Source organism: Episyrphus balteatus, chromosome 1 (assembly GCF_945859705.1).
Source record: "Episyrphus balteatus chromosome 1, idEpiBalt1.1, whole genome shotgun sequence".
Lineage (NCBI taxonomy): Eukaryota > Metazoa > Arthropoda > Insecta > Diptera > Syrphidae > Episyrphus > Episyrphus balteatus.
In genome coordinates this window covers 96,158,079-96,181,944 of record NC_079134.1, presented here as the reverse complement: position 1 = coordinate 96,181,944, position 23,866 = coordinate 96,158,079, and the positions used below count along the sequence as shown (strand labels likewise).

The 23,866-nt window shown below is 30.1% G+C and overlaps 1 protein-coding gene across 9 annotated transcripts in view; it reads right to left on the bottom strand.

Moving 5' to 3' along the window:
• Positions 1–743: 743 nt before the first annotated feature.
• LOC129906160 (protein 4.1 homolog) overlaps positions 744–23,866 on the bottom strand; it is a 232,518-nt gene continuing 209,395 nt past the window's right edge. For all 9 annotated transcript variants that reach the window (XM_055981817.1, XM_055981821.1, XM_055981819.1 and 6 more), the window contains 3 exons: positions 23,589–23,729; positions 23,415–23,525; positions 744–938 (listed from right to left, as the gene is read on the bottom strand). In XM_055981817.1, the coding sequence (XP_055837792.1) occupies positions 873–938; positions 23,415–23,525; positions 23,589–23,729 (318 nt within the window). In that variant the 3' untranslated portion in view covers positions 744–872. The remainder of the gene's footprint in view (positions 939–23,414; positions 23,526–23,588; positions 23,730–23,866) is intronic.

Sequence of the window (23,866 nt, the reverse complement as noted above, 5' to 3'; positions counted from 1 at the left end):
TTTCATAAGTGTAACAATTTTTTATTTTTTAAATGCCTATTTTACCTGTACTAAATGTTTATTAAAATATTGTTAATAAACCTTTTTAAAGTATTTAAAAAGAAAATTACAGTCACTTCTGAATGTAGGTTCAGTTTATATTAATTATATTAAAAATAGTACAAATATAAGCAAAAAGCATAATCGAATTAGTCATTGAATGATATTTTTTTAATTCAGTTTACATGTTTATACCAAACACCATAGGCAACTAAAGATTTTTTGAAATTGAATACTTTCTTTTTAAAGATACAATAAATATTGCAGTGAATAAGAAATTGTATAGTTATAAATATTTTCAAGTCAGATTTTATTTTTTTTATAGAAGTGTTTTTCTTCTACTTAGTAGTAAATTTTTTATTTTAACGTAAACCAAATTACATACATATTTATTTTTTTGTTTTTTTTTTTTTATTCGAATAATATCAATATCAAAAAATAATAGATAGATAGGTACTAAGTTTTCAAAAGAACTGGGCATATACAAGTAGGTTAGTTATGTATTTATTGTGCTAGTCTAATATTCTTTGAATTTTTATGAGTCCTATGAAAATATTTGGTTTTTATAATATTTGTATTGAATTTCAGCACATTTTTCTGATGTATCGAAAGTATTTCATTTGTTTGATTCAACTAAATTTCATTCTTTTTCTGCTGCTACTGTGTATTCGTGTCCTGAGTTATCATTTATTCATTAAAATGCGTTTTTATTATTATACTTTTATTGTAAATTAAACATTCATCTGTATGAATTTTATATTTAATAAAAAATACGTTTAATAAGGTAAAACTTCAAAAAATTCTTTTAGAAATAATATTTTAATTTTATTATTTTATTGTGTTTGCTGTTGTATTTCGATTTTTTCGACCGTCATATCCGGGTTCATAGCTGTAGCTTCCTGTGAATTGAAACAAAACAAATTAAATAGAATTGAACATTTCATAACCATGTTTAATTACAGCAACGCACTATGATCCCAAACGACCTATTGCGTCTCAAAAATCTGTATTTATTTTTTTTATCTTACAAAATAATTTGCTTAAATTTTGCAAAAATAAACTTGAATATACAACCAATTACATGGTAATGGCTTCTTATTTTTAATAATAACCTTTCATTTATATCTTTAAAATATTGGCGCAAAATTTCAAACGATTTAGAAAAATGTTAAAGCAAAGGAGAATGGGCAAGTTTGTATGAAACGTGGACGTTACGCGGCCAGGAATGAATTTGTTATTTTTTGATGTAATTAAGGTTTACATATATTGTGCAGAAGTTTTATCCCTGTGACGTATTTCAATAACGGATAAAATGCATTTTTGCATTTAACTCTATATATACAGTAGCGAGCAAAAAAAATGCAAACGAAAAAAGTTTAAAGAGTTTGGAACAAGAACTAAGTTACCAAATTTGGCATATTGAAACTGTTTTATTTTCATTAAACAGATTCAATTTGTGTAATATTTTACTCCAAAGCCATTATTTTGTCAAAAGTCTACCTAAATATGCGTTTTTGGGCGAGCAAAAAAATGCAAATGTTTTTATTGTTTGCATTTTTTTTGCTCGCTACTGTATGTCTCAATGTTATAACTCAATTGTGTATTTTAAGTGCAAAATATTATTTTCTGTCATTTTCCCTGAGTCTGAAGACCTTTATCTTGAATATCCAACCACTAGAACCCAAACTATAAGCATTTTAAAACAACAAATTCAAGCCTATTTTTAGAGTTTTGTTGTTCAATTTTTTGTTACTTTGAATTGTTTGAAAACTTTCGAACCTGAAATGGTTGTCTTAAAAATCTTATATTATGAGTTCTATTGGTCGGATTTTCAAGATTAATGTCTTCATGCTCAGGGAAAATGACAGAGCATCATATTTTATATTCCATATAAAAATATAAATCAGTTTTTCCTTCATACATTGAACAATGCATTAACAATACTAATACTGCATTATCTTGCATTCTTAACGCAATACAGCGTAACGTCCATAGTAAAAGTTTTTCCTGGGCTATAATTCTTTCATTTGATACCAATTTTATTGATGGCCGCTCAACGTCCAAAATGCCCATTCTCCTTTAGTAAGTTATTAAGATAAAAGGAAGAATTTGCTAATTTTAAACGTTTTTAACTACTTCCTATGTCTTAACATTTTATTAAAGTTAAAATCACAAAATGACTGCTTTAACTTTTAGTAACTTGCTAGATTCATATGAAATCTGTCATTTTTCTCGAAAAAAATTAATTTAAATTTTATTTGAGAGAATAAAGGGGTGTTTTTTATGTATGTTTCTTGAAAAACATACATAATATATAATACATAAATTTTAGATTGAAAAATAAAAAAGAAAAATATTCGGCGATAACCGGACTCGGCAGAGCACATTGAATAAACAGTTCATAGCCAAATTGTTTTTCAATTTTCAATTCATTTTTATTTTCATCATCTTAAAACTATCTTTAACCTATTTTATATGGAAATATATGCGATATTTAATAAAGAACGTAAATTTGTGGTCGTTATAATTTATTAAAGAATAAAATATTATTTTTTATTGACCCGAAAAAATTGATAACAATATAAAAACATAGATTAAATTTAGTTTTTCAATATCTATTATTTTATCGAATGTATTTCGAACTAGTGATGTGCGAACCCGTAAATTTTTCAGCTCGAGTTGAAATTCAGTTAACTCGGGTCGTAACTCGATTTAAATGACTCGATAAAAAAAAAACTACTATACCACAAAGCAAACAATGAGGTACGAGACGGACAAACAACAACGAAACCCGTTAGAACTCAATACCTACACGAGAATTAGGCCCATTTCACACATCGCCGAGAACCGGATAAACGGCCCGGATACACGGTTGCTAGGATACACAATCTTATGGGCGCCTTCACACGTAGAAACCGAAACCGTGTACACGGTTCGGCTGCCGAAATGAAACCAAATGCGCTTACTACAACCAGAGACAGAAGAAATATATATTTCTCTTGTCTTTGCTTCAACTTAGCTGCCGTTCTGGTTTCCTTCTCATGTGCTGTAGTCAAGAAAGGGGTTGTTTTGTTTTTTTTTTATATTTTGATGTCAGTTCGTATTGTGAGGTAAGATAGGGTTGTTTTGTGTTTTTATATTGTGAGGTAAGGAAGGGGTTGTTTTTTTTCTATTTAGGTATATCAACATCAAGTCGAAGTGAAACCTACAAGAAAAATTCTTGTTTCTTCTGCAGCTGCAACCGACCGGCTGCCGGGTGTGTGTGAAAGGATACTCATTTTTTGACAAAACCGTGTATCCGGGCCGGATAGACGGTTCTCGGCGATGTGTGAAATGGGCCTTAGACGTGGAAAATTCGTATTAAAAACTCTAATACCTACATACAAAATTATTTATTTACATTTTCGAGTTGCATTAGGGGGGTTCACATTGACCAACTTACCGGACAGACCCTTTTCTGCTCTCAAATAAGAGAGAATGGATTATCTTATCACTGTCTGCCGGTGCCGGAAAGACATGTCGTTTAATTGACTAACCTGTCTCTTTTGAAAACCATCCTGCAAACCATTGGTCAAAACAGCATCAGATCAGACCAAATGGCGGCTGGTCTGTCCGGTAAGTTAGTCAATGTGAACCCCTCTATTAACTCGTGTCACATATGACACGAGCTCATACACGAGTACATGCAACTCGAGTTAGGTGTGTTCGTTTTTTTTCATACCTAAATGTGCAAACGGTATTCAGTGTTCATGTTCAGTCGGGTAAGCTGTAGTCGAGTCAATTGTATTCGAGTTAGGTATGTGGTGAGAAGAGAACTCGGTTTGTTTTGTTCGACGTTTTACAACTCGAGTTGAATTTTTTAACTCGAGTTGACTCTAAATTCATTAAATTGTTTGTGGTTTGAATGAAAAAAGATTCGTAAGCATCTAACTAAGATGGGTTATTTACAGTTTTTAAAATTTTTATGTTGTCAATAACACTGGTCGGCAAATAACAAAAAAAAGTCGGGAGCAAGAACTCTGTAAGGTGACTTTGATTAACTTGAATGTGCTGAATTCAAATCTGTTTACAGATTTATTCCATCACGTCTAGTTTTTGAGCTCTACTCATCACTTTTTTCGCTTTAAGGTCACAAAAACTAATTTTTAATGAAATATTTTTTGACGTTTGATTTAAAACTAGCCGACCCCGCTCTCGAAATTCGAGCGCCAATTTCTTTATATTTTTTTATTTTCAACAACTTTAAACATAATTATACCAAAATAGTTACATTATTTTGTATAGTATTTGTTGTTGCGATTAACTACACTTTTTGAAGACAAAAATACACAGGTATATATAATATAGCTACTTTTTGATATTTTTTAAACCTGATTTAGATATTGTTGAACTACGTTTTAACTGCACTCAACTACGTAAAAAAAGTATCGAAAAAGAAAATGCAAAGTGTAATCGCCTTAATGCATTGTGTTTGCACCTTGCATTTTGCGATTCAATTCAACCTGTTTCATGTTCCATTCATTCAAATTCCATCATTCAATCATTCAACTTCCACCAACTTCACTCAAATTTTTCATTCACATCATTGTATACTTTGTAGGTTCTCGTCTTAGCTTAGCTTGTAGAAGTTTAAATTTCCGGAAGGGAGAGGACGTTATTTATCGCACTTCCAGTTTGGAATGATATTTGTGGTAAGGTTTCCATTAAAATTTTAATGAATGCGTTCAGATACTTATTAATGATTAAAGATAGGTTCACATTTATTAAAGGTGCGTTCACAACAACGTCGCACAACAACGTTTTTTTCATGTTAAAGCCATAATTACAATGACCTAAAAAGTGAAAAAGTGGGAAATTTACAAAATAAAATTTTTTTATTTCTTTCTAGCAATATTTGTTTTTGTAAAAATTTTTGGAAAAAACTACCAAAAATTTTGTTGGAAACCAAAAAATAAGCTTTTTGCATCATTATTTTTTATTTTTTCGTCGTAAAAACTGTCATAAAATGAGTTTGAAATCTATCACTTTTTGACTTTTCGCAAAAAGTTGCCGTTGTAGTTATACTTTTAAAGCCTTAAGGCTTTGACCTAAAAAGCGAAAAAGTGGGAAATTTACAAAAGTTAAAAAAATTTATTTCTTTCAAGCTCCATTTGTTTCTGAAAAAACTACAAAAATTGTTTTTCAAACGAAAAAATAAGCTTTCTGCATCATTATTTTTAATTTTTTGGTCGAAAAAACTATCACAAAATGATTTTGAAAATGTTGACTTATTGAGTTTTTGCATAAAGTGGCTTTTCTACATTGGCTCAAAAAGTGAAAAAGTACAAAAGTGAAAATTTTCAAACGCATTTTTGTACGGTTTTTCGGGCTAGAAAATTAAAACAAAAAATGCGGAAACTATTTTTTTTTTTGTATAAAAACAATTTGTTAAAGGTATAAACACAATGGCCTAAAAAGTGAAAAAGTGGGAAATTTACAAAAGTAAAAAAATTTTATTTCTTTCTAGCGCTATTTTTTTTTGGAAAAACTACAAAAATTGTTTTTTAAACCAAAAATTAAGCTTTCTGCTGGAAGGTATAAGGAAGAAAGAAGACGTTTTTGTTAATTTTCCCTGAACCTCATAAGAAAAACGCTTTGCCATGCGCCGATAAAATATTAGTGACTTTTATTCAAAAATGTAAACGTCTAGAAGTGAAAACTTGGTAAAATGGTAAAGGAACTGTCAAAGTCAGCTATTACATTAAGCCTCAAGAGGCTTGACTCTTTTTTCGAATTTTCTTTTGATACACAGCCACACAAAAAAAAATAAAAGTTCTGACCTGGGGTTGCGACTAAGTTTTTCATATAGTTTTTCAGTTTTTGGGTCGCTGAAAGTGAATCCCTAGTCCGTTTTTCCCCATCACGTCAGGTTTTCGAGATAACCTCAAAAAATGTCACGAAAACAAAAAAAAAATTTCTGATCTGGATGTGCAAATATGTTAAGCATATAGTTTTTGGACCGTTGAATCCAGATTCGAAGTCAATTTTGCCCTATCACGTCAGGTTTCTGAGATATCCTCAAAAAAATGTCAAAACCAAAAAAACTAAATTTCTTATCTGGGAATGTGTCTAGGTTTTTCATATAGTTTTTGGGTTGCTAAAACCGAATTCGAACTCTATTTTTCCGTATCACGTCAGGTTTTTGAGATATCCTCAAAAAATGTCAGATTTTTTGAGTTTAGACATTTTTTGAGGATATTTCAAAAACCTGACGTGATACGCCAAAATAGACTTCGGATTCGGTTTCAGCGACCCAAAAACTATATGAAAAATTTAGTCGCAACCCCAGGTAAAAACTTTTGTTTTTTTGGTTTTGACATTTTTTTGAGGATATCCCAGAAATCTGACGTGATAGGGCAAAATTGACTTCGAATCTGGATTCAGTGATCCAAAAACTATATGATTAACATATTCGCACATCCAGATCAGAGAAACAAATTTTTTGTTTTCGTGACATTTTATGAGGTTATCTCGAAAACCTGATGTGATTGAGCAAAACGGAATTCGGATACGGTTTCAGCGACCCAAAAACTATATGAAAAATTTAGTCGCAATCCCAGGTCAGAACTTTTATATTTTTTTGTGTGGCTGCCCTACTAACAATTTTGCTTCTATAATGCTTTAAAGAAGCAACAATTGCATCTGTAAAGCTTTATAGAACCAAAATTGTTTGTCAGGTGTGTAATCATTCTGTGAAGCGCGTACTATTACACGATGCCTCTAGTCAAGGACTCAAATTTGACATTTATCTTTTGAATTAAAATTTGTTGTTGTTGTATCGCACCAAGAAGCAAAAAGAAATGTGAGGGAATGTTGAAAAAAGAAAAAGTGGAAAAAGAAACGTCAAAAAAGAGTCTCGTACTCACGACCCACGACTCTCCGGTCGGATAATTTTTTCATTCATCTTTTTTCTCTTTTGCACTCATTATGTTTAAAAAGAGTCGCGCCTCTTGAGGCTTCATGTAATTGCTGACAAATTCTTATATTCTTTCAAGGGAGAAAAGGAGAAAAGGTATCAAAAGTGTTTACAAAAGATTGGACCTTAGTAATAGACTTGATTTTAATAGAATTCGATTTTAACAAAAAAATTCATGGTAATAAAACAAACATCTTACTTTCTAAACTTAGATAACTAAAACAATGAAAGTTAACCATAGTTTAAGTGCGATCTTAAAACAACGCACCAATGTGAACCCACCTTAATGTTTTTTGATTTTCGCTGAATGCTTTCATTCATTCATTCAGTCATGAATGACATTTCATTCCAGTCGATTGGAAATTTTCCAATAGAATTCCAGTTGTTTTTGTTTTTGTTTTTTTTTTTATTTTGTATCGAATTTTAATTTGTTTAATTTCGTTATTTCGGTTAATAAAAAGTAAACAAAAATGTGATTCTGCACATCTACGCGTCATTCTCTTTCGTTCGTTAATTTATGCCCCTTCGGTTTTTGGGGGCCCGGTAATTTGTACCACAAAAACCATGCTCGCCGTTTAATTATATGATATGTATTTTTAGATAATATTTTACTTTTTCAAATAACTTCTAGAAATAAATTATTTTGAAAAAAAAATTTACATATTTAAGACGATAAAATCTGGCTTTGGAGATTGCATAAGTAGTTTTGCAAAAAATTTTACGGTGATGAAATTCAACGTCAAAAGTACAAAAAAACGCGTTTTAGACCTTTTAATATTAAAATATTTCGAAAACGTGACGTGCTGGTGAAATTTTGACTTTGGATTCGGAATCAGCACACAAAAATCCTTTAGAAAAGTATGGTTTGGTTCAAGCTCTATTTTCGTTGCCGACCAGTGTAATTGGTGTAATAGAGTGAGACTGTGGGCCTTACCAATAATCCAATTTAAAGCTCAGTTAAATATTTCACTGAGCTTTAAATATTTCTTCATACCAATACCCAATTTAAAAATCTGGTTAAGGGTTAACCCTTTCGAACCCAAGCTATGAAAATCAATATTAAAAAATGTTTTTTCAGTATTATCGTATCAAAAACATCACAACTAAGAAATATGAATAGCAAAAAATTATTTTCCAAAATAATAAATAGCAAATCTAATGTGTTACTCTCATGTTACATGTAAGTAACAGACACTGCCTATGACCACTAAAAAAAGTCGGACAACTGAGAAAATAACTTTTTATAGAACAATAATATATGCTACTTCTTCTAAGCCAAAAAGCAAAACATTTTCTGGATTAACTTTTTTTATATCTTTTTTTTCAAAATTATGACGATATATAAAAAAAAATTTTTGCAAAAAAAAAGGAAAAATGTGAAATTCAGTTCCTTTTTCGATAAAAAAAATTAAAGGTATGATATTTGACTAAATTTTTGTAATAATCCAGTAACTAGGAATCATTATCTTTCAATTTAGCCATCGAAACCTAACAAAATATTTAATGAAATATTTTTTACGAATTTTTAAAAATATGTAACATGAGAGTAACGCTGGGTCCGAAAGGGTTAACCCAACGATAAATTTATAGTTGGGAAACTGAACTATAAACGCACGATTAAATGTAAACGCACGGTTTGCACTGTCATTTGACAGAAAAAAACAACCATTGTCAATTCAACAAGTTATTGAGAAAAGTTAACAATATTGGTGGCAGTTTATTAAATAAGTAAGTGTAAAAATTTTGTTGTTTAAATATGTATCTTTTTTATAAATATAGATACATTATTTTCAGAAAAACCTGAAAAAGAAAACTTAAGGGGTTATATCTAGTTGTAAGTGCTAAAAAACTTTCTATTTTGTGGATTTTTTATGAAGAGACATTTGATTTTTGACAAAATTTGAAAATCTAGTTTCGCGAATTATATATAAAGAATATTTTTTTATACACATATAATATTGTTTATTTATTAACAAACGTTTTCGAGAAATCTTCTCATCTTCAGGTATAAGCAAATTATAAATATTATTTTATTTTTTTTTTTTTATACAAAAATCAATTTATAGAAATTTCTTAAATTTAAAAAAATTAAAGTACATATCGTCGGCACAAAGCCAAAACCGCGAATCTGCATTTTTTGACATTTTCACTTTAATGCGTCATGAACCTTGTTATAGGTTTCTCTATTCACTGCATCGACCCCAGTCCTCCATCTGTTGCCTAAAAGCCTAAAATATCAATTTTCGTTGCATGAGTTTCCATAAGATTGCATGAGTTTCCAAAACATTGAAGCCGTTTTTCTCAAAACTACAATTTTGCAGATTCGTGGTTTTGGCGTTGTGCCCACGATATGTTAGTCTGCATTCCAAAATTCTGTGTGACCAAAATTCTGTATTTGAATAAAAAATTCTGTATGAACATAATTCTGTATTCCATTATTCTGCTTTTCTATTATTCTGTATTTCAAAGTTCTGTAAATCTAAAATTCTGTTTTCAAAATTCTGCAAATCCATTATTCTGCTTTTTTGAATTCTTTACATTCAAAACTTATTAATTTTTATCTTGCATGTTGAACAATTTATATTCAATTAACAAATTAAGTATAACAGTGTAAAAACACTGCTAAAATGAAACTTAAGGATTTATGTTCTACATAAAACACAGCCTACGTAGATGAAAAATTAGAGAATATGTATGAGTTTATGTTCTACTTAAATATTTCAGTTTTGTTTCAAAAAATGGCAATAAAAGATCTTACAAAAAAAGAGAAATAAATCCTTACCTTACAAAAATAAAAAACAAATACAAAATAACAAAAACAATTTGATGAAATATGTACATAATGAAGATTCTTGGCTAAATATTACTCGTATTTTGGTATTCAAGGTATGTCATTGCCATATGCAAATTAATTGGGGAGATACTTTACTTCAAAATATCTTCTGCAAAGAAAATACCAAAGATCTATATTCCAAAATTCTGTAAATGATAAAAGAAAAAGTGCGCACTTTTTTTCATTATCAAAACAATTTTTCAATATAAGTTCAAGTGACCTCAACTCCAAAAATTTATAAAGCGTTTCGCCCAGGTACGACAGTGGGCTCATCAGTTAGATCTGTCGTACCCTTACTAAGACGCCTTATTTTGGTCGATGTTTACCGACACTATATAAAACTCACAGCATGAATATACTGTGAATTATAATATTCTTAGGGAATTTGTTTAAATTCAGACACTTAGAAAATGTATGCCCGTGGTCAGGCTTATATAATAACGAAGAAAAAAATAACAATAATAATAAAAAATTATTAAAATTATTTTTATTTTAAGTGGAGTGATTGAATATAATTCAATATAAGTTCAAGTGACCTCAACTCCAAAAATTTATAAAGCGTTTCGCCCAGGTACGACAGTGGGCTCATCATACATTTTCTAAGTGTCTGAATTTAAACAAATTCCCTTAGAATATTATAATTCACAGTATATTCATGCTGTGAGTTTTTTATATAGTGTCGGTAAACATCGACCAAAATAAGGCGTCTTAGTAAGGGTACGACAGATCTAACTGATGAGCCCACTGTCGTACCTGGGCGAAACGCTTTATAAATTTTTGGAGTTGAGGTCACTTGAACTTATATTGAATTATATTCAATCACTCCACTTAAAATAAAAATATTTTTAATAATTTTTTATTATTTTTATTTTTTTCTTCGTTAAAACAATTTTTCTTTCATCATTTACAGAGTGTTGGAATACAGAATTCTGAAATCCAGAATTTTGTTTTTACAGAATTTTAGAATACAGAATTTTGAATTTACAGAATTTTAAAATACAGAATTTTGAATTTACAGAATTTTAAAATACAGAATTTTGGAATGCAGAGTTTTAAAATCCGAATTTTGGCCCATACAGAATTTCGACCCCAACCCAATTTTAAATTATCATCTGTCCAATGTAAGCAGCATCGCAGTCTTTGCAGGGGGATCGGGTCAAAATTCTGACCTCAAAATTCTGCTTTTCAAATTTCTGCTTTTTCAGCGAAAATTCTGTTTTTCAAAATTCTGCTTTTTTTCTATTCTGTTTTTCCAAATTCTGCTTTTTAAAATTCTGCTTTTCAAAATTCTGCTAATTCTGTTTTTTTTTTTTATAGCATATGCGCTGGCTAGAGAAAAATACACCTCATCAATGTAATTCAACATTAATACTTTCCCAAATTTTTTTATTAAATGTCGCAAATATTTTTTGAAATGCATATACTGACTTTCTTTCAAATAAAATATGTATACTAATTGGAACCGATGTTGTATATTCCTTTTCTTATTCAAATTTTTGAATATTCATCTTTATTTGATAAATAATAAATTTTTAGTTATCTTCGGAAATGTTTAATATTAAAAACCTTTTCTTAATATTTTCAAATTTATTCATTTATAAAACAAAAATTAATTCGCATTTAAAAAATGACAAATTATGTGTGTAAGTAATCAAATAAGCAGATAATTTTTCAAAAAGATGATTTTACAGAATTCTGCAAAAAATTAAAAAAGGGTTTGGAAAATGTTTAAAAGCGCGCGCTTTTTAACATTTTCCAAACCCTTTTTTAATTTTTTGCAGAATTTTGAAAAGCAGAATTATGAAAAGCAGAATTTTGAAAAACAGAATTTTGAAAAACAGAATTTTGAAAAGCAGAATTTTGAAAGCAGAATTTTGTTAAGCAGAATTTTGAAAGCAGAATTTTGACAAAAGAATTTTGACCCCGGCAGAATTTTGACCCCAACTCCTTTGCAGGTGATTTTATAGACACCACTAAGCTCAAGCACGATTTTCATGTTTGATTTCTCGTAGTATTTATGTAATTTGTTTGTGACATTCGGAACGAAAGCGATAGCCACTCGTCTTTGATCGGATTTATTTGAACTAACATTCTGAGCGAAAAGCGTTAAGAGATTTCTTTTTCTTATTTTGTTTGAGTGATTTATTATTAAATTGTCGATTAAATGTTTGTTTTAACCATTTATTGTAGCCAAATTAAGGATATGTTTATACACAGCTTTATAGTTATGCAAGGAAAGTGGAAGGCGACAGAGTCTATAAGCCATAGAAAGGAAAGCTGCGAATTTGTTTTGAAGATTGCAGAAGGAATCCAATGTGATGAAGCGGTCAGTGGATGCCAACTTCCTATATAAGAAAAAGAAATCTTTAAACGCTTTTCGCTCAGAATGTTAGTTCAAATAAATCCGATCAAAGACGTCAAACAAATTACATAAATACTTCAAGAAATCAAACATGAAAATCGTTCACACAAACAACAACAAACTTCGTTTATCACTTGGTACTACAAAAGACTCTATAGCCTAAACCAATGCTTGAGCGGAGTGGTGTTTATACAATCATCTGCAAAGACTGCGATGCTGCTTACATTGGACAGAAGAGAAGGGCTTTGAAGACAAGAGAAAGTGAACACGAAAGAACAATAGACAACAAGGAAATTCAAAAAGCGATACCATCACACATCTTTAATTTTGACAACACACAGTCTCACTCTGTTACACCAATTTTATTGATAACATAAAAATTGTAAAAACTTAGTTAGATGCTGACAAATCTTTTTTCATTCAAACCACAAACAATTTAATGAATTTAGAAGCTGGTGGTCATCTCTTTTTCACTTTTTTTAATGTAAAATTTGTTGTTTATTTACTTTTTGTAAGCGAGCTATTAATATAATTTTTTGTAAGCTAGTTAATTTTGTAAGCGAGTTGTTTTTTTTTTAAATGTCATTTCAGCTTTGTTCTTTTCATTTTTTTTTATTAAACTCGCGCTGAAGTTTAAAGTTCGAAATGCATTCGATAAAATAATAAATATTGAAAAACTAAATTTCATCTGTTTTTATATTGTTATCGATTTTTTGCGGTCAATAAGAAATAATATTCTATTCTTTAATAAAATATCTTAAAGCTAGACAAAAATTCATAAAAACTAGGCTACTTATCAATTACTTGAAACTAACTTACTGGCCCTATACGGGCACACTAAGTTATACTTCATTTTTCTTAATTCTTATGCCCTTTGGCCTTAGAAATTAGAACTATATTAATACTAATATTTCAATGGTTGTTATTTTTCACCAAGAAATAATTAAAAAAAAAAACTTGCAATCATATAATTTTTTATTGTTATTTTAAAACTTGCAAACTAATTAAAACTACTTAACAACTTAACTGTCCCCATACAAACTTATTATTAAACCTTCCTACGTCCATCATTATGTTCATCGTCATCAACTCCACGTCCCATGAAGCTTATTTGACTCATATAATTTATTTTTGCCTTGCCACCAGCGTCCCATGAGTCATATATGATACACACACATATTAAAAAAAAAACAGTTCACTGTCCCAATAAAAACTCCTTGAAAATCATCTCCACGTCCCATACTTTTTTTTTTTTTTAAAGTACAACTATTTACAAAGAATACAATTGGAATTGGTTTCTTGCGTGAGTAATTGGTAGGTATTGTAAAAAAATGAGTTTAGTTTTGTGCTCATATATGATGCATGGATTTATGGTGTTTTATTTTTATCGCACAAGTCCGATGAATCAGATGTGATCACATATGAAATAAATACGTAATAATGTGATATTATGATAGGATCACATCTTTTGATCGACCTTGACTTTAGCAACGCAATTTTTTTCATAGAACATATTGAACTTATCAAGTCGTCTTTTGAATTTATTGCATTTTGTTGTAAAAACAAATAACATAATAAAATTTTCTAACTGGGAACTTAAACGAATTATTTTTGTGTCGGTTAATAATATAGGTAATACAATAGGCGTGTTTTTTTGGCATCGCTATCTGCAGCCAAATTGTATTTCCCAAAAAAACGTATCCGCAGTTGCCCATCCGCAGCTGTCTAGCTGTCAGATAATAAAACAAAAACAACAAAACCGAATTTTATTCAAGATTATTTTTGAGTAGTTTTTACGCATAATTTATTGATTTTTAAACGTTAGAAATGAAACAGACCAAATTAAATTACTAAAAATGGATTTTCCTTATTTTCCATTTGTACATCCATCTGCATTTGTTCAAAGTTTGATTTTTTATTTGGGTTTTGCTTTCGGATAAGTTTTTGACATATTGGGATATGTTCGTAGATTTGGGTACAGTCGTCGTTCATGAATTTGGAGTTTTTATAGGTGGCCCGTTTATATGCAGGGTCGAAAGATCGAAATTGAAATTCGTATATGTGAAATGTGGAAGACTTTTTTTAATTTTGACAATAAGGGTCAAAATTTGTATAAATAACTTTTACTTAACTTTAAGGTATAACTACAACGGCCACTTTTTGCAAAAAGTCAAAAAGTGAAAATTTTCAAACTCATTTTGTGATAGTTTTTCTGTCCACAAAATTAAAAATAATGATGCAGAAAGCTTATTTTTTGTTTTAAAAAACAATTTTTGTAGTTTTTTCCTAAAACAAATAGCGCTAGAAATAAATAAAAAATTTTTACTTTTGTAAATTTCCCACTTTTTCACTTTTTAGGTCATTGTAGTTATGGCTAAAGTCTCAAATAGATCATGAAATCTGAGACTTTTCCCCTTTTTCCTCACTTTACATCCACTTCTAGCTGTTAGACCAGGGTCGATAATTTTTGAAACCAAAAAAAATCATAGTAGAATGAAACCCATTGGAAAAGGAGGTGAATATGATGAAAATTAAAGGAAAAATAAATTACGGGCGAGCCGAGTTCGGGAAGTGGGTGGGTTGAGTTTTTAATGGTAAAAAATGGTATATCTCGATTTCCGGCAAAACTACAAATCCTATAGAAAAAAGTTGTATGGCAAAGTTGTAGGTAATAAAAAGATCTACAACTTTTGTATAAACAATTTTTCACATAACCTCAAAATTTATGTGAAAAATTCAAAAAACCGAGTTTTTGGTTTTTTATTTTTATCTTTTTCAAAAACAAACATTTTTCTACGAAATTTGGTGAAAACTTACCTTATTATGTCCCAAATACACTGTGATTTATTTGATTTAAAATATTAATTTTTTCACCTTATTTTGACTTAATACCAAAAAAAACACCCTAATTTTCAATCGAAAATTCACGTGTCAAAATATAAGCTTTTTTCAAAAAGTCGGTGGGCATTCGTTCGTTAAAATGTCTATTTTCTGATGGTGTAAAAAAAATTTTACATTAGTATACTATAGAACATGTTCGAGTAAAATTCAAAAAATGAAAAAAGCTTGAATTCAAAAAAAAATTTTTATCATTGTTTACAATTTTGGCCTATTTATTCAAATTTACACTTTAATTACTCAAAAAACGTAAGATTAATCAATGTTACATGAAATCTTACGTTTTTTGAGTAATTAAAGTGTAAATTTGAATAAATAGGCCAAAATTGTAAACAATGATAAAATTTTTTTTTTGAATTCAAGCTTTTTTCATTTTTTGAATTTTACTCGAACATGTTCTATAGTATACTAATGTAAAATTTTTTTTACACCATCAGAAAATAGACATTTTAACGAACGAATGCCCACCGACTTTTTGAAAAAAGCTTATATTTTGACACGTGAATTTTCGATTGAAAATTAGGGTGTTTTTTTTGGTATTAAGTCAAAATAAGGTGAAAAAATTAATATTTTAAATCAAATAAATCACAGTGTATTTGGGACATAATAAGGTAAGTTTTCACCAAATTTCGTAGAAAAATGTTTGTTTTTGAAAAAGATAAAAATAAAAAACCAAAAACTCGGTTTTTTGAATTTTTCACATAAATTTTGAGGTTATGTGAAAAATTGTTTATACAAAAGTTGTAGATCTTTTTATTACCTACAACTTTGCCATACAACTTTTTTCTATAGGATTTGTAGTTTTGCCGGAAATCATGATATACCATTTTTTACCATTAAAAACTCAACCCACCTACTTCCCGAACTCGGCTCGCCCGTAATTTATTTTTCCTTTCATTCTTATCATATTCTCCTCCTTTTCCAATGGGTTTCATCCTACTATGATTTTTTTGTACTTTTTAATGTTTTTGAAGGCATCGGCACTGGTCTATGTCAGATTCATAAATTTGAAAAAAGTGGACATATCCAAACTCATTTTTTGAAAGTTTCTGCATACCAAAATTAAAAGCAATGATGCAGACAACTTATTTCTTGATGTCAAAAACAATTTTTTTAGTTTTTTTTTAATATGGCGCTAGAAAGAAAAAAAAATACTTTTGCAAATAAAAACGACATTACAGAAAAATATTAAACACCGTATAATAATTATGTGCGACTTGTTCCTTGATTTTATTTCACTAAAAAGCATTTAAAGTTTAGAGTAGGTTAAGTTTTCATCAATGGTAAATATGTATATAAATGAAATGTAGAAATAATTTTATGTGTGCGTTCCAATACTAATTCAAAATAAACTTAAATAAAAGAACGCACTTTAAGTACGTTGCAGATTGCACTCTGCGAACATAGCTTCGAGACTCTTGATTTATCCGATTATCCGAAATTTTCTCCGATCGAGTATCGATACTCGAAAAAATGTCAATTTCTTATCCGCAGCTAGATTTAAGTTTAAGTTTTATCCGCAGCTGGGTGTTGTATTTGTAATACATGGAAGCTCCCACTGCAGATAGGGATAGCGGTGCCAAAAAAACACGCCTAATAATATGGACAGCGAAGATTTCAGTTCGGGAAGCGATAGCGAATATCAACCGTCATCAATCGAATCAGACTCTTTTTATGAAAGTGAAGACGATTTTCTTCCTAGAATGGAAGAAGATATAGAAAATGAAATTCATCAAGAAAATAATCAAGGATCAAGTTCAGGCCATTCCAATCTATTTGGTAATTCTAGCCAATGGATTATATTGGGTTATATTTATAATATATGTACGTATGCATGTATATGTTTTATTAGGTAATGTCAACTTCAATGCTACTGAGTGCCGACAATCGTCCCAACGGCGTCAAATTTTAGCCGAAGAACAGCAAGATTTAGTTTGGAGTGATGTCATTCTTCCCATTGGCCGGGAGCAGTTTACTGGAAATTGTGGTGTGCACCGAATTGACGCTATTACTAATGAAGGTGGAAAGGTAAATCTGATTAAAATTTTCGAAAGACGTTTTTCGGCATCATAATGCTAATGGGTGTCGTTCATTTACCCACGATTGAGCATTACTGGAAACTCGATCCAGTTTACAATTATCCTTTAATGCACCAGATAAACATGTCGTATAATAGGTTTTGCCTCATATTGCGTTGCTGGCATTTTACCCACCCCACTTATCAAGATAGATCACAAAAAACCACTTACAAGATTGATTCTTTAATCAAAAAACTAGTGACCAACTTTCGGTTGGTATATAGGTACTCCTTCTGAAGTACTGGTTATAGATGAATCCGTCGTAACATTTCAAGGTCGACTGAAAATGAAGACATACAACTCTTCAAAATCCAACAAATACGGTATAAAAGTTTATAAAATGTGTTCCGTGGATAGCTATACGTGGTCCTATGAGCTATATTCGGGAGCTAGTTCGGCAATAGAAGGTCTGACAAACCAGGATCTGTTGTTGCGAAATTGTGCGAACCACTTTTATATCAAGGGAGAATAATATTTGCTGATAACTTTTATACCAGCTTACCATTGGCAATTTACTTAAAAGATAGGAATACTGATTTATGTGGAACACTTCGGAAAAATCGAATGGGTCTACCAGTGCGGGTGACAACGGCCAAGTTGAAAAAAAATGACAGTATCGCTCGCCCAAAGGATGGATGTGTGACTGTTCTTAAATGGCGTGATACTCGAGATGTAATTATGATATCAACTTGCCATGGTAATGAGACTTCAGTTGTTTTTAGAAACTGATCTTTATGAATCATATATGACTCATGGACTCCACAAACACAATGCAAAAAATATTCTATGAGTCAAATAGGACTCATGGACGTGGAGTGATGAATCCTTTAAATAAACAAAATAATATTGAACGTAGAGAGGTTTTTTAATCAGATTGTATGGGGACAGTGAAGTTGTTTTTAGTAAAATATGTATATGAATCATATATGATACATGGGACTCTGTAGGCTTGGGGCAAAACATATATTTTGAGTCATACGTGACTCACTGGACAGTTAAGTTGTTAATACTACTTAAAAAACTAGAACAGCCACAGCAAGCAATTTTAATTTTTTTTTTATATTTGTTTGTATTTTTTTTTTTTTAATTTTTATTTTGTATTTTTTTGTAGGTACACTGCCGGTCATCTGAATACGTCCACATTTTAGTTCATCTTATTTTTAGCCTGGCTTGGTATTTATTGCAATGGTACAACTTTTTTACATACGTAACGAGAGAACATCTTTATGCGCTTAGCTTAGGACATAAGTTATAGAATATCCAAACAAAGATACAAACAAAAAAATTAGCCTATTAGCACTAATTCCAAGATTGTACCAGAATGTTTTTTAGTGCATATCCCAAAATTTCCCCTTTTCTCAAAAAATACGATTTTATCATAGATATGAATGTTTTTTTCATTGCATTGTTTTGATAATGGATATAAAAACCTTCATGCTAAATTTGGTTCCTCTACCATAACTTTTAAGGGTTTTTCGGTAGTAAGTTTGCAACTGTTATAATAATATGGGTCGACAGATGAAAAACAGGTATAACTTTTTTTAGCGACGTCAGATTGTCTTGATTTTAGATTTTGGCATCAGCATTAAAAAATACCTCGAAGTCATGTATCATATGTGTATATAGTACCATTGTCTATTATTGCTAATTTTGAAAATTTCCATTTCGCGCTTTGACCTAGAAAATCGCGACTCGCGGACATGCGATTTTTCTAGACTTTTGAGGTATGTTATAGAATGCCAAAACAAAGATATTGAGCAAAAAAAATTTCTATTAGCATTCATTCCTAGGTTTACCTCTTATTTCACCTTATTTGACTGTATAATTATTACTTATGCCTTTACGTATGAAGATTGCAACACCGCCTCCTTGACAAATTACACGGTGTTACAAAAATGAGGTTTTAAAATATACGCGGGCGGAGACCTATCAGGTTTTGTAGAACTAGTCGCACTGAATACGAAACGGTATTTGAAAATCCCCTAACACCCCCAAAATCTGAAGTTACGGGCAAAAAACGGTTTTTCTGACCTTCACCCATTGAAAAAATTCTAGCTTCGACAATTTTTTACTCATTTTCGATTTTTTTACAGTTTCTGATAGAAGATAAATATACCTTTTTAACAATGTATAAAACATTTAACTCGGTTAAACCACTTAGAATTTATAATCTGTCAAAGTTCAAAAATTCAATTTTTTTTGTCATTTGCCCAACTTCGGCATCAATTTAAAGTATATGTTTTCAAAACAACATGCTATTTAAAAAATATATTCAAAAACTATATCTATTTCCCAATTAATCGAGGTATTTCTTATGAAAATCACTTCAAAAATGGCTTAGAAAAAAAAAAATTTTCGATTTCAACCCAGATACAGAAATTCGAACTTTTAGGTATAGAACAAAAATGTTGTTTCGGCACGTAGTAGGATAACTTGGGCGCCAGGATTTGATAACAAGTTTTTGTAGAGGAGCTCAATACAAACATTTTTTTCTTTGGGAGGGGGGGTCTATCTCTCCCCGTTTAGGTGGGAGGGGCATTTTTCTAAAAAAAAATTATCAAAATAAAAAAAATTATTAAAAAACAACGGCAACACTTGCAGAAATAAATGATACAATTTCCGAAAGGCAAAATTGTACATTTGATTCTAATTTTTAAATCAATATAATATAACCAATAGTTTTTGAAATAATCGATTTCAAAGTTAAAAATAGGCGAAAAAAAAATTTGTAAACTCATTTTATACTATTTTTGTCCAGACTGTGAATTTTAGTAAAAAAAATTACTCACACAGAAAACTGCCTCAATTGATTCCTTATCAAACTGTGAAAACTATATGTTTCTATGTCTTCTAGTTTTTGAGAAAATTGAAAAATAAAAACAAATAAAAACAAAAAATATTTTGAAAAAAGAAAAATCTGATAAAATAATTTTTCAATTTTCTCAAAAACTAGAAGACATAGAAACATATAGTTTTCACAGTTCGATAAGGAATCAATTGAGGCAGTTTTCTGTGTGAGTAATTTTTTTTACTAAAATTCACAGTCTGGACAAAAATAGTATAAAATGAGTTTACAAATTTTTTTTTTCGCCTATTTTTAACTTTGAAATCGATTATTTCAAAAACTATTGGTTATATTATATTGATTTAAAAATTAGAATCAAATGTACAATTTTGCCTTTCGGAAATTGTATCATTTATTTCTGCAAGTGTTGCCGTTGTTTTTTAATAATTTTTTTTATTTTGATAATTTTTTTTTAGAAAAATGCCCCTCCCACCTAAACGGGGAGAGATAGACCCCCCCTCCCAAAGAAAAAAATGTTTGTATTGAGCTCCTCTACAAAAACTTGTTATCAAATCCTGGCGCCCAAGTTATCCTACTACGTGCCGAAACAACATTTTTGTTCTATACCTAAAAGTTCGAATTTCTGTATCTGGGTTGAAATGTTTGCATAATGAAATGCCTCTTCACAAAAAATCCGCAAAAAAGAACGTTTTTTCGCACTTACAACTAGATATAACCACTTAAGCTATCGCTGATTTGATAACTTTACTGGCTAACTTGCTTCTAGCTTATAGAATAATAAACACTCTTCCACAGTAAAAGATCGACTGACAGTTCATCGCCTTAACCGCTCGGCCACCACATCATGCTTGCGCACGTTGGCGATTGCCCAAAAGCAATTAACGAAAAATATGACCCTAAAACACACAAGAAAACCACAGACACGCCATGGAATTGTCAACATTTTAACATGCATTTTAACATTTCAACCGGAAAAAATTTTTACCCGTGCGTGAGGTAGGCCTGTGTCTTAAATGAGTGAATTTTTTGTTTTGTTATTTTGGTGTTAAACGAAAAAATTGTTTTTTTTTCGTTTTTGTGAAATTTTACCGACAAAATGGTAACGCTAGTACCTTTTCGAAATATTTTTACTTGCGATATAGGTACTATAGGGCAAGTTTAGGATTCGTAAAAAAAATCGAACTCGAACAATCGAACAATTTTACATGACATTACGATGATGGAGAATGCCAAAAAAGTGGGTCCGGCAATTCTGTCTGTCTGTCTGTCTGTCTGTCTGTCTGTCTGTCTGTCTGTCTGTCTGTCTGTGTGTCTGTCTCTATCTGGAGCTGCAGCCTAAACGAGTGAAGTGATTTTCTTCAAACTTGGTAGTTAGCAGTTTTTGGTGATTCCCTAGAGGGGAAATTGAAATTTTTTTTTTATGACCAAAACTAACGGTACCTGCCATATAACGGAAATAGAAAAGTTAATTTTTTTTCAAAAACGGCTCTAACGATTTTGATTAAAATTTTTGTGTGTAGTACTACACATAAGAGCCAACTTTTTAAATAAAAAAAATATTTTTTGTACCGTTATTAACGGTACCTGTCATAGAACGGTTTTTTCGTTTCTGAATATCTCGTACAACATTAACCCGATTTTAATGAAATTTTTTATACAAAAGTGTGTAAGTGAAGATAATATTAAAATTTTAGAAAATTTTCAAAAAACGCATTTTTGGTTTTTTTAAAAATATTTCAAAATTTTTTTTTGAAAAATCAATTTTTTGAAAACGGTCCAATGAAAAATTTTGAAATTTAGTTTTTATGTGTAAATTAATTATTTCTTCAAAATGGCATACCAACTTTTTTTTTGAAAAATGTTAAAAAATTTTTATATATATCTACAATTTTCGAAAATTTTTTTCTAAAAATACCTTTTTATACAAGAAATAAAATGGCATATTTGTTTTTTTTTTTAAGATAATTTAAAACGGAGTTTAATTAATTATAAAAACAGATTTAATTTTTTTATACTACTTATGAAATTTCTTCAAAATATCAAATTTTAAATTTCTTGAATAAAAAGCTTTAACATTATAGTTACTTTAAGCATAAGAGCAAGTACGTGCGACCCCAGTCGTGCAATTTATTTTCGGATAATACGGCATCGCTGTGTGAGTTTTTTTATGTGATAGACATATCCAGAAGGCGTGAAGCAGAGTGAGATGCAAATGCCCTATCTTTCCTGTACTGCCAATTTTTATCGGACAGAGTATAGTATATGTAGTATATGCTTAACTCTTAACAATAGCTTGTTTAAAATTTTGCGCCATTAAAATTAAGCTTTATATGAGTATAAAATATAAAAAAGGAACAAATTTCAATGTAAATTATTTGTTGCTTACGTTTAATTTTTAAATATTCTTTAAGCCCGGCCGATTTTTATGTCCTGAATAAGACTTGGGCCTTACAAATAATCGAATTTAAAGCTCACTTTAATATTTAACTGATTTATACATATTTCAACATGATAAAAACTAATTCAAAAGAGAAGTTAAAGGCTAACGCTCGGTTAAATTTTGTAGTTCGGAAACTCAACGCTCGGTTTAATTTTGTAGTTCAGAAACTCAAATATAAGCCTTTAAACTCACTATTAAATCATATAGAATTCAGTTCAATATTAAAGTAAGTAAAGTTATTGGTAGGGCCCTCGGACGATTCTTATGTTTCTTTATAGTTTCTCCATGAAATTAATACATACAATTTCAAAAATCCAGACAAAACCAGTCAGAAATTTTATTCTCGACCTGACTTGGAATCTGAAGTGGTAAATGAGACATGAAATTTAATATTTTACCATTTATTTCCTTCTTCAACCCCTTTTACCAGCTGTCGCATTCAGAAATTTGACATCGAATTGACAAATGGAAAACGACTAAGGCATTGGGCACGTTCAGGAAATGTTAGGGACTAGATATTTAGGTAACGTCATTTTCTGAACGGAAATTTGAGTAAATTGACTAAATAAGTTTGGATACGCCATTATTGTCAAATTTCGAAATTAACTTGAGAATTTTAGAGCAGACACCAAATTTCACTTCGCTTTAATAAATAAATAATATTAATTATAACCGATAATGCACTTTTTACTCGTTTTTCACACAAATAAATTTAATTTTGCTGAAATTAAAAACAATCAGCTGTCATGTTGACAAAAAAAAATTTCCTAATTTTTTAGGGAAAAATTTCTTGCCTAACTTTCCAGTCAGCTTTCCAATAAAATTACCTAAATTGGAAGGATTTTTTTGACAGTTGACCAATCAGAGACCGAGAAATTACCTAAATATTTAATCCCTAACGTTTCTGAACCTGCCCATTGTCTGTACGCGCCGCCGGTTAAGGTCATTTTGTTCGAAGCTTTTACTCGAATATAAAGACAAGTAAAAGTAGAGCAGTACAAACCTGAATTGCCTCAGCTAAAGCTTTATCATGGTCAATCGGATCGCCATCTGACTGAATTGTTATCTTTTGTTCAACTCTTGTTTCAACAATTCCATCTCGTTCGGTTTTATACTAAAACAAAACAGAATTGTTAATGTAAGATGTGATAAATTAAAAAGAAGTTTTATTTCTCACTGTAATAGTCTCAACAGTTCTCGTTTTGCTGCTTACTGTTTGTGAGGATACAATTTCTCCATGACCTGAATAACCGGGAGTTTCTTCTCCTAAAACAACTCGAGTTTGTTCAAAATTTGGTCCGGGGCTTGTTGGGGATTGCTAAAATTAAATGAAAGATTCCGTAAATTAAAAATGAATAAGATGATATTTAAATGATGAATGCGTAACAATAGTATGAACAAAAGGTGGTCAAGACTTTACTACTAAGTAAGAAAGTACGCAAAACAAAACTTCGA